Raw genomic sequence first — 11,838 nt, forward strand, 5'->3', positions numbered from 1 at the left:
AAAGCTGGATCAAATACATGCAGATCTTTTTTCAGTTAGTAAAACAGAGCAGTGTATGTACGGAATTTAGACGCGGGTGAAAGCACTTGTGTATAATTTTCATTGAGAATGAATCTCAATTTCTACCAGGTTATACTTTATAAATGGCATCCACTAGAGTTTACACATTAGTCTTGAGTCCTGAATCGATAATTCACTTCATTAAAAATTTCACGTTCATTATCATTCCGAAGAGCTTTAAAATGTAACGTCATATGTCTCATTAATAGGCAGTATTGTCAATCTGGAAATTGAGGTCTAATTCACGCATCCATTTGGCTGGGGAAGTCACCAACAGCATCGGTTGTAATCCCACTAACAACCGACAGGGCGAGGTGCATCTCCTAAGTCTCTACAGGGAGTCCTGGAAATCCGGCACCATGACATCCGCCGAAGACGTAGGTGTAGACGAGGAACAAAAGACCCTCGTGCCGCCCTCCCGCGGCTCCGCTCCGAACGCGCCCCGCGGGGCTCCCGGGCGAGGGTCGCTGCCCACGGGGCCGCGGCGGGCAGGAGGAGCCAAGGGCGCGCGGTGGCCCGAGGCCCCGTCAACGTAGAGGACGGGCGCTGAGCAGGCCCGGGAGCGCGCGCTCTGCCAGGCACCGACGGCCGAGCCCGGACAGCCCGGGTCCCCGGGGCCTGAGCCCGCTAGGGGGCCCGCGGCTTCCGGCGGCAGCACCTGGGCCCCGCACCGTCGTGTGGCCCTCGCCGCAACCTAGGCGCGCACGCCCTTGGCCGCCGAGGGCATGGCCGATGGTGGAGCGCGGTCGGGGCTGTTCGGGGCCAAGTTCCCCGGCGCCCCGGGGTTCGGTTCCGATGGGCACCGAGTTCTCCCACCAGATCCCACAAAATGGAGGACGACGTCTCCTCCCGCCGCAGCCATGGCGGAGGTGGGGGACCGTTCCCACGGGCGAGGCACGGTGGAGGCGCCTGCACGGCGGCCAGCGCGCCGGTCCCCTGCAGCCGCGGCCCGGCCCGCCCCCTCGGCCCGCCGCAGGCACTGCGGGGCTCGCCCGTCTCCCGGGCCTTTGGGGCCTGGACAGGGAGGACGCTGGGGCATCGAGGCCGCGTCTCTCCTCGGGGACCCCGAGTCGCGGGGGACCGCGGCGACCGTCTGGAGGCCAAGGCCCGGTGGCCCGATCCGGGCCCCGCGGGAAGCCTCGACGAAGATGCCCCGGCCCGAGGCCGAACGGCGATCGGCACCACGGGCCTCGCCACTCGGGCTCTGACCCCGGCGGACCCGGCGAGTGGGGGCGGGGCGGGGCGGGGGCACCGAGGGAGGGAGGGAGGGCGGGCTAAGCCCGAGGCTGGCGGCAGGGGGGAGGGAACAGCAGGCTCGAGGGCGTGGCCCGCGTTTGACGGACAGCCGCCCTGACTACCTCACCGAGGAGGGCCTTGAAAGAAAGCCGACGGAGCCAATGGGCATGCCCGAGGCGTTCGGGGCCGCCTTCGCCAGCAGCCAATGAGCGTGCGGAGGGCGGGGCCTCCCCGGGCTCCGCCGCGCCGCCGCCTCCTCTCCCTCCTCCTCCCCAGCGCTAAAGCCGGGACTGGACCGAGCGGAGTTGTGCGTGTCGCCGAAGGGGGGTGGGCCGGGGGAGGGGAGGTTCGTTCCGCGGAGCTGCAGCCAGAACCGGGTGAGGCTTTTCCCCGCTGTCTTTCCTGTCGAGGGCCGCGGAGAGTGGGGGTGGCTGAGAGCGGCGCAGCCTCGGGAGGAGGAGGCGGAGGCGGGGGCGACTGGGGAGGCGGAGATGGGTGAGGGCAGCCTCGGGAGCCTCCCACCGACCCGGGCTTAAGCAGCCCGCGGCGGCCGGTGTCGCCGCTGCTGCGTCGGGGCCTCGGGGTGCGCTGGGGGCCGCGCTCATGTCCCGGGCGTCTTCGCGTGCGGCCCGAGGGCTGAGGGAGCGCGGGCGCGGCCGGGCGGGCTGGGTGAGGCGGACGCCGGGGCGGGGGGCGCGGGGGCCTCGGGGCGCGGGCGGCGGCGGCCGGAGGTCGTGGGGTGTTTTCCTTTCTGTGCTGCGGGCGGGCGGGCGGGCGGGCCGGGGAGGGGCCCTTGGGCCCTCCCGCCTGGGGGCCGCACTCCCACCCGGTCTGCCTGACCGAGACCCCAAGTTTTCGAAGGCGAGGGGCGCCGCCTGAGTCTCGCCGGGTCCTCTTCGTCGCTGGTCTCCTCCCCGGCGCTGTGCTGCGCGGCTCTTGCTCCTCACGTATTGTTTGGCTGGGTCTCTAATGGCGGACGGGGAGGCAGCGCTGCCGGTCGCGGACTGCAGGGGGGGGCAAACCTCGGGCCCAGGGCAACTGCTTGGGGCAAATATGGGCAATATCAGCCCAGCGCAGACGTGAACTGTTTTCTTACCTGTAAATTGATGCCGAGTTTGACTGGAATGACGGTGGGTGGTAGGATTTGAGAGGGAGTGCAAGCCCCTTGCTGGCGTCGGGGCAATGTTTGCCCTTCCCCCCCCTCCCCTTCCCAGGAGTAGGCTTGATGCCCTCTGGTCCCTTCCCCTGCAGATTGTGGCTTCACGTAGGTTTTAGCCCCAAATAAATATTTCGCTCCACTTGCATAGGAGTGGGCTGTTTTGCGTGGGCTGAGGGTAATAATAGAAGGGCCGAACCTCCTTGACCTCTTAGTCCCTTTTCTGCCTCCTCCTGGTGAAATAGGTTTGGTGCTCCTACCAGATTGGGTGTTCATCCATTTTTTTTCTTTTCCTTTTTTTTCTCTTATACCAGGACCAGAAATTTCGTTCAACCCTATCTGGTGCATCTTTGGCAGAAAGTGAGGAAAACACCCCCATTGTGAGTCCTTTGCATCCAATTTGTTGCTTAATACAGAGGGCATCGTCAGGTTATAGGGGTTCAGCTATGGGACTTGGCCCTCCTGGTTGTTTTCAGGGGGAGGAGCCTTCGCTTGGGTGGCAGCTGCTCCCGGGGAGAAGCCCGAGTGATGCCTGGTGAGGCAGCTGGGAGTGGGCGCTGCTGTTTCCACCGCTGCAGACATCGCTTCTGCTGCTGCAATACCAACCTCAGCAACCAGACGACGGGCTTCTGCAGCTGCTCACGTTACCGGGGAGGAGGGGTGTTGTGAAGGAGGGCATATTTCTGGTGCCCTCTAGAGTTGCAAAGTGGGAATTAACGTTATTTTGTTTGAAGTGCACGCAACCATTTTTTGACATTTTTCTTGTCATAATGGTTAATTGGTCTAAGGTATTGAAAAACTAGAGGGAGCTGCTTAACTTTTTATGTCTGATCTAAATGACAAAATTTGAACCTTAACAGTGGATGCGTTTCTGGATCTTTTCATGTCTTTGGTTAAGAAAGGACAGAATATCTGTTCCTTCAGTACCTTCTGTTTCACCTCACCAAGTAGCTGCTGCTCAGAGCTGTGTAGTCTCTGCTTAGTTTTTCATCTCCGGTGTTGATAAAGCTTCCATTAAGTTACTCTTCTTTTAATTGCTAAATTTTTTTTTTATTGTGTGTGAGTACCTGATGTGTGGGTGCACATGCCACAGCAACAGTGTGTAGGTCAGGACAGGTTTTGGAGTTGGTTCTACTCTTCGAGGCTTACTGGGTTCCGTGGAACCAACTCATGTGGTTAGGCTCAGCCAGTAAGCACCTCTATCCATTCAGCCATCTTGCCAGATCTGTCACTTACTTTGAGACAGGATCTAATGTCTCCCAGGTTGACCTTGAACGTTTGTTGTATAGAGTAGGAGATGATTTTGAACTTGATCCCTCTGTCTCAACTTCCTAAGTGCTAGAATTACAGGTATGTGCCCTCTTGCCAGGTTTATGTGGTGCTGGGAATCAAACGCAGTCCTTCCTGCATGCTGGCAAGCACTCTACCACCTGAGCTGCGCCCTAGTCTCCAACGTCCTTTTTGAGCCCAGGACAGCTCGTGCTGTAATTGGTAGACTTGCAAAGGTGTGTTGTTATATTAGTATTGGTGCTTGTGGTTCTCTTTTATTTTTATTTTTTTATGTATATGAGTATTTTGCTTGCATGGAATGTATGTGCACAATACATGTATCTGGTGACCAAGTATATCCGAAGAGGGTATTGGATTCTCTGGGAACTGGAGATGGTTGTAAGCCATTGTGGGAGTGCTGGAAACTGAACTTGGGTCCTCTGCAAGAACAAGTGCTCTCTTTGAACTGATGAGCTATCTCTCCAACCCAGTGTTAAACAATTTTTTAAAATGTGTTTTAAGTAATTTAATTCACTGGAGAACTTGGTAGTATAGCTAGCTAGCTAATATTTTTTCCTTTTGAATACTGTTTTCATTCCTAATTTTGCAGAGGAGGAAATAGGCATAGAAAGATATGGGGTAATATTTAGTAAAGCAAGGTCTGAACTTAAGCAGTGTGATTGATGATGGAGCCCAACATTAGCAACCAAACTTTACTTTAAGGTTCTCATGACATCTCACATTTGAAACTGAGTCAGAAATGATCTTTTCCTGCCTGGAAGTAGAAACATAAAAAGTGCTTGAATCCTGTTGAATTCTTTCTTTTTAAAAAATAAGAGAATGCCAGGTGTTGGTGGCACATACCTTTAGTCCAAGCACTAAAAAGGCAAGAGTTTGAGGCCAGTATGGTCTACAGAGTGGGTTCCAGCATAAGTAGGGCTGCACAGAGAAACCCTGTCTTGGGGGAAAGAAGGGGGGGGACCACACCCATGCTTAACTTGTACTTATTTCTTTATTTAATTAATTTTGACTGGAATTATGGCCCAGGTTGGCCTTGAATTCATTGTAGCACTGGATGTCCTTGGGCTATTCTTTCTGCCTGTGTTTCCTAGTTGGTGGTGTTACAGGTATGTGCCACTATGGCCTGCTTCATTTAGATGTTTTTTTACTACCTCATCAAAACCAGTAGAGGTTGTTTGTATCATTTTTTGCAGTATATGTCCAGATTAGTCTGAAAATTTTGTAAGAAACATTATTATTATTACTATTACTATTATTTGAGATGAGGTTTTTACTATATAGTCCTGGAACTCACTTTGTAGACCAAGCTGACCCTGAACTCAGCATTCCAAGTGCTGGGATGCTGGAATTGCAGGTGTTTACCACTATGCCTGGCTTGAATATAAACCTGAGAGTGAAGCTCTTTTTAGGAATTAAGCCATTCAGATACTACACTACAGGACCTTTCAAGTGGATTGACTTACCTTCCCCACTTTTTCTTAGTTGTTGTGTTTTTATTGTTTCGCTTTGTGTGTGTGTGTGTGTGTGAGAGAGAGAGAGAGAGAGAGAGAGAGAGAGAGAGAGGTGGGGGGAGAGAGGGGGGGGAGGGGGGGGAGAGAGAGGGAGAGAGAGAGGGAGTCTTGCTATGTAGCTCAGGCTGGCCTAGAACTTGCAGCAGTTCTCTTGCCTCCGTCCTAGTTCTAGGATCGTAAGTATGCGCCACTTGACATGGCCTGACTTTGTGTCCCTCATTTGCTGAGTCAGTTCTTTGGTATTCCACAGAAGCTGACATAAAAACATTTCCAGTTTGCCCCCCCCCCCAAAAAAAAAAAAAAAAAACAAAAGGCCTGGGCAGTATGCCTTTAATCCCAGCACTCGGGAGGCAGAGCCAGGCAGATCTCTGTGAGTTCGAGGCCAGCCTGGTCTACAGAGCGAGTTCTAGGACAGGCACCAAAACTACACAGAGAAAACTTGTCTCGAAAAAAAACGAAAAAAACAAAAGCCATTTCCAGCTTGCATGGATATGAACTTGTCAGATCATAGATTTGTATAACTGGAATCATTTTGTAGGCTTTTACTCTGTTTTGCTTGTTTGAGTTATAGAAGTATACAAACAGTACTGTTGTGACAGAGTAAATCTTTGCCTTTAATAAGATGCTCTGGTATTATATATTAAATTGTTGTTAAAAGTTGTGGTATAGTTTTAATTTTGTCTCTTTATGCATTGATATCTGTCCCATTTCACGTAGTTGCCATTAACTACGTCGTTTATGATGTTAAAGGGACTTCTTACAGGAAATATTAGGCATATTCACTTCTGTGTGTTTTTATGACTATAAGGAAAGGCTCAGACTATTATCAAGTCTGAGTGCTGGAATTACATGTGTGAACTACCACAATGGTAACGAGAGTGGGGGGGAGAAAGAGACAGACAGACAGACAGACAGACAGACAGTGATTCTCTTTCTGTAATATCTCTCATTAGGAAAGAGATTGCCTGCACTCCATGCTTAGTAAATTTTTATTTTAATTTTAGTTGATTTTCTCCTGTTACTAACAGTATAGAATGAGGATTTTAGAATTGAACATAATCAAATCCAAAAGCTGTGCAGACCCCAATACATTTAACTCATAAAGTTGCCACTGAGAAAAAAAATGCTGTTAGAGAAATGCATAAGTTTGAAGTATGAGGTTCAGAGCAACACTTACAGTTCATTACTTTTTGTGTATCATCCAGGAAATTCTGCTTTACATGATTGGAGTTGGAAATAGAAAATTTATATCTGTAGCCCATCTTCCTTTTTTTGGGGGGGGGCAATAATGGGGAATTAACCTAGGGCCTCATTAACCTATGCTAGGCAAGAGTCTGTCATTGAGCTACAACCTCAGCCTATGTTACCTTAGTTTTAAAACTACTGCCTTTTCTTCCTCTTTCCCCCTCCTCTCCCCCTCCCCTTCCCTTCCCTCCCCTCCCCTCCCCTCCCCTCCCCTCCCCTCCCCTCCCCCCCTCCCCTCCCCTCCCCTCCCCTCCCCTCCCCTCCCCTCCCCTCCCCTCCCCCCTCCCCCCCTCCCCTCCCCTCCCCTCCCCTCCCCTCCCCTCCCCTCCCCTCCCCTCCCTTCCTTTGGTTGGTTTGTTTTCAACATGGCAAATAGCAAGAGCATCTTTGGTGCTGGGCTCCATGGTGAAAAAAACCTGGTGTGGTATGGTGCTGGTGGTGCACACCTTTGATCCCAGCACTCGGGGAGGCAGAGGCAGGTAGATCTCTGAGTTTGAGGCCAGACTGGTCTACAGAGTGAGTTCTAGGACAGCCAGCCAGGGCTGTTACACAGAGAAACCCTATCTCAAAAAACCAAAACCAAATAAATAAATAAATAAATAAATAAATAAAAAAAGATAGCTGATCATCTTAAAGGGTGAATTACAACACGCTTTTTATTTTGTTTAAAAGCATATCAATGTAAAAATGAAGTTTGAATAATAGTACTTTTGTTAAACTGCAGGATAAAATTCTTGTTAACCATTAAAAATCCAATTTAGAGTTAGAAAATTAGTGAGGTAGTATAATCACTTGATCACACAGTGTGATTTGTGGTTTATTTATATTACTACTACTACTTTTATTATTATATATATATATATATATTTTGAGACAGAGTATCCAAGCTTGCTTCTTTGTTGCAGTTAAAAAAAACAGGTTAGGGGAGGAAAGAGTTTATTTGTTTTACATTTCTAGGTCATAGTCCATCATTGAGGGAAGTCAGGGCGGGAACTCAAGCCATGAACCTGGAAGCAGGAATCATGGAGGAATGCTGATTGCTGCATTGTTTTCCCCCTCTCTTTATTTTTCTTCTTTTCCTCTGTCTTTTCTTTTTTGACAAAATTTCACTAAATAACCTGGTCTGACTTGGAACTTCTTATGTAGGCCAGGCTGCACTTAAACACATAGAGATCTGCATGCCTCTGCTTTTGCCTCCAGAGTGCAATTAAAGGATATGCTGTTATACTCTACTCAGATAGTTTTAGACAGCGTAGGCCTCCCTGTCCTGAGATGGTGTTGCCCAGAGTGGGCTGGACCCTACCATATTAATAGACAATTCCTCATAGACATTTGTAGTTGGAATTTTCTTTGGGCTACCAACCCCCAAATTGGTCTTATCGTATGCGTGTCCCACTAGCTCTTATAAAGTTATGAGCTTATAATTTAACTTGTTTCTCTTCATCCATGTTTTGCCTCAGGGCTTCTTGCCTTTCTTTCATTCTGATGTCCTACTTTCCTGCGTTCTCTGTGTCTGTCTGGCCTCTGGCTGCTCCCTGGCTGTTGTTGGCTGTCTGGCCAGCTGGCTGTGCCCCAGCTGGCTGCTCACCAGCCCCACCTATCACTTCTGCCTATCTGTTGGCTGTTCAGCTTTTTACTAGACCAGTCAGGTGCTTTAGGCAGGCAAGGTAAAACAGCACCACATCTTCACATAGTGAACAAATGCAGCATAAACACATACAACACATCTTTACATAGTTAAACAACTGTTCTGCAACACAAATGCAACACATCTTTACATAGTTAAACTAATACTACAGGACAGACATGGCACAGCACAGCACAATCTGATCTAGGCAGCCCTTCAGTTGATATTCCTTAGATACTCTGGAATGTGTCACATTGACAGCTGAAACTAACTAGGTTTCTACTACTTGACTCAAACTAACTACTTGACACACAGACATATCACTTTAAGCCATAGCCTTTCAATTCTTTCCTTGTCTCAAAGATCTTACGTTAATATCATTAAATAAAACGTAGTCCAACTTTCAAAGTCCCACAGTCTTTAAAAATTTCCAATACTTGAAAAGTTTAATCTCTTCAAAGGTTAAAAGTCTTTTAACTGGAGGCTCTATAAAATCGAAAACAAGTAATATTCTTTGGAGAAAGAACTGGGCATATTTATATTCAGGTGAAAGCAAACTCAAAATCTTATCAGTATAAATCCAAATTCTGAAGCTCAGGGTCTGGCATCTGAGACTCAGTCGTCATCTGGGCTCCACAGTGCTTGGCGGCTGTGTCATCCACAGCATAGACAACTTGTCTTGTAGGCTTGGGCCATCTCTGTCACACTTGATATTCTTGGGATGTCTTACAGCCATGAATCTACTATCTGAGTTGTCCACTGTAACTGCACTTTCCGTGAGGCCTCTCCTAGTTTGCCATTAGAGTCTCTGACTACTACAGCGCGCCAGGCCTCAGCCCCTCTCCATGAGCCCCTCAAATCCTGCAATTTTTTTATGCCTTTAAAACAGTACCAGGCAGACAGTTCTGACAAGTTGCCAAGTTTTGGCTTGAGATGCAGCATTCATGTTCTTCCCCCTCTCCCAGCGTCTGTGTGCCAACCCTGAGGAAATAACTGCCTAGAAGATTGCACTTCAGTGATACTGACCTCTTGTTCATCACAGATGAATTTTCAGCCCTAGCTGACCCGGAACCACACAATGATAATTCAGAATACAGCACAAACAATTCTGATTAAGAGTCTTTGCTTCTTATCTTTCAAACTCCATTTGAAATAGCTCATTCATTAAGCACTATTTTGCCATGGTTTTCCAACTCAAAGTTTGAAAATCCTTCAGCGAGATAGTTCAAAAGCATAAAAAGCCTCATGGTGGTTCATCATAGCCACAGCCTGACTCTGATACCAAATTCAGTTCTTTTCTTTTTCCTTTTTAATTGTTGCTGTGATAAGACACTTGTACCAAAAGCAATTTTGAAGAAGAGAGGGTTTGTTTGGCTTGTACTTTGAGGACACAGTCTGCCATTGAGGGAAGGGAACATGAACTGGGAGTGGAACTGTGGAGGAACACTGCTTCCTTGCTCACAGGCTCATGTTTAACTAGTTTTCTTCCTTCCTTCCTTCCTTCCTTCCTTCCTTCCTTCCTTCCTTCCTTCCTTCCTTCCTTCCTTCCTCCCTCCCTCCCTCCCTCCCTCCTTCCCTCCCTCCCTCCCTCTCTCTCTCTCTCTTTCCCCCCCCCCCCCCCAAACAGGGTTTCTCTATACAACAGCCCTGGCTGTCCTGGAACTCACTTGTAGACCAGGCTGGCCTTGAACTCGAGATTCACTTGCCTCTGCCTTCTGAGTGCTGGGATTAAAGGCATGTACCACCATGCTGGGCTTATTTAGTTTTCTTAAACAACCCATGTTGTGTGCTATTTTGATGTCATTCTGATGTTCCCAAGACTGCCAGTAAAATTTGCTTTGAGTCAGAGGGTGGAGCTAGCTACTAGCTCACCAAAATTAGCCATAGAGGTTTTGGAGGATTGAGGACAGAAAGACACAGGAAGTAGTAGGATGAGTTTTAGAGAGGGTATCACCTGTTTTGGATCAAGGAGCAAGAGAAAGGTAAAGGTCACTGGTTGCATCTCTGCCACTTTTATGATCATTTAGTTCAGGTTCTTACCCTGATAGGTGATTCCTCAGTTTTTATTGATAAAGAATAGATAAATGCTTCAAGCACAGGCCCATCTGCCCCAGAGATGGTGTGTTGCTCCCACATTGGGCTGGGCCATCCCCTATTATTCATCAGCCAATGTTCCTTAGACATGGCACAGGCCATCTTGATTTGAGCAGTCACTCAACTGCAACTCTCCCTTAGATTATTCTAGGCCATGTCACATTGACGCTGAAGCAGAGTAGGATACAGGGTATCATTATGTCTGTTTTAAGTTCCTAACAGCCTATTGAAAATTAGAATTAATAACTTCTCTTTTCTTTGGCCAAGAATAAGCTTTTCTTCATGTATATAATTGTATGTGTTGTATGTATGTACATGTACATGTGTGTACATGTGGAGGTCAAAGGTTGATGTTGGGTGTCTTCACCAATTATTTCTGCCATAGTTTTTTCCTCCCCAGTTTTTCTGAGACAGAGTTTCTCAGTGTAGTTTTGGTGCCTGTCTGGGTCTTGTGCTGTAGACCAGGCTGGCCTCGAACTCACAGAGATCCGCCTGGCTCTGCCTCTCGAGTGCTGAGATTAAAGGTGTGCTCCTCCACTGCCTGGCCTCCTTCCCACTTTTTTATGACAGAGTTTCTTTGTGTATCTTTGGGTGCCCTAGATAGAGCTCACTCTGTAGACCAGGCTGGCCTTGAACTCACAGATACCACCTTCCTCTGCCTCCTTAGTGCTGGGATCAGAGGTGTGTGCCTCCACTGCCTGGCCTCCACTGTAGTTTTTGAGGCAGTTTTAACTTTTTTGGGTAGGGTAGTGCTTGCGTCCCATGGAGATTGTGCTTAAAATTTAGTGTGAGATACTTATAAAAGCTATCAGTTAGCTGGGTGTGGTGGCACATAACCTTTAATTCCAGAACTTCAGAGGCAGAGGTAGGTGGGGCTCTGAATTCTAGGCCAACCTGCTCTACCTGAGCTCCTGCTAGCCAAGGCTATATATTGAGACCTTGTGTCAAAAGTAAATAAAAAATTAAAAACAAAATGGCATTATAAGGGGACTGGAGAGATGGCTTAGTGGTTAAGGGCATTTCCTGCTCTTTCAGAGAACCACACACTATGTTATACATTGACCCTTATGCAACACACATAAATAAAATCTTACCCAAAAATGTAAAAGGTAATAGAAGCATTTTTATCTTTATCAGTATAATAAGATAGGTATTTATTAGAGTCTAAATTTATATTTATTTAATTTTGGTTCTTAAATTTTTCTTTCTTGGTAGCTATTCTCCCCCCCCCCCCCCTTTTCCTCCACAAACAGGGTATCTCTGTGTTGTACTGGTTGTTCTGGAACTCTATAGACCAGGCTGGCCTTGAACTCACAGAGATTCATGCCTCCCTCTGTTTCTTGAGTGCTGGGATTAAAGGCATGTGCCCCTACCTCCCTCAGTAACTTTTTTTTTTTTTAAGTTTTAAAAAATTACTGTTGTATTATTTTATGTGTATGGATGTTTTTGCCTGCATTTGTGTCTTGAGTGACACTGTGTGTCTGGTGCTAATAGAGGCCAGAAGACGATGTCTGATTCTCTGGAAGTGGAGAGTTAACAGATGTGGTGTGTTGTCCATGTGGGTGTTGTGAATAGAATCTGGATCCTCTGGAAAAGCAGCTTGGTGTTCATAGCTGCTG

At 48.2% G+C, this 11,838-nt stretch overlaps 1 protein-coding gene across 15 annotated transcripts in view; it reads left to right on the plus strand.

Annotated features, from left to right (window-relative positions):
• Window positions 1-335: 335 nt before the first annotated feature.
• Window positions 336-11,838, plus strand: part of Zmym2 (zinc finger MYM-type containing 2) — a 90,194-nt gene continuing 78,691 nt past the window's right edge. The window contains exons 1-3 of one of the 15 annotated variants that reach the window (XM_076545076.1): window positions 1,567-1,673; window positions 2,767-2,832; window positions 3,822-3,957. Coding sequence is in view for 2 of the 15 variants with exons in the window: in XM_076545070.1 (XP_076401185.1) it covers window positions 793-929; window positions 2,767-2,832 (203 nt within the window). In the remaining 13 variants the exon portion in view is untranslated. Of the gene's footprint in view, window positions 438-598; window positions 930-1,507; window positions 1,674-1,715; window positions 1,966-2,083; window positions 2,427-2,705; window positions 2,833-3,821; window positions 3,958-11,838 lie in introns of those variants that run through there. The other 14 variants (XM_076545077.1, XR_013042430.1, XM_076545074.1 and 11 more) reach the window with 14 other exon arrangements.

This window comes from Peromyscus maniculatus, chromosome 9 (genome assembly GCF_049852395.1).
Source record: "Peromyscus maniculatus bairdii isolate BWxNUB_F1_BW_parent chromosome 9, HU_Pman_BW_mat_3.1, whole genome shotgun sequence".
Taxonomy (NCBI): domain Eukaryota; kingdom Metazoa; phylum Chordata; class Mammalia; order Rodentia; family Cricetidae; genus Peromyscus; species Peromyscus maniculatus.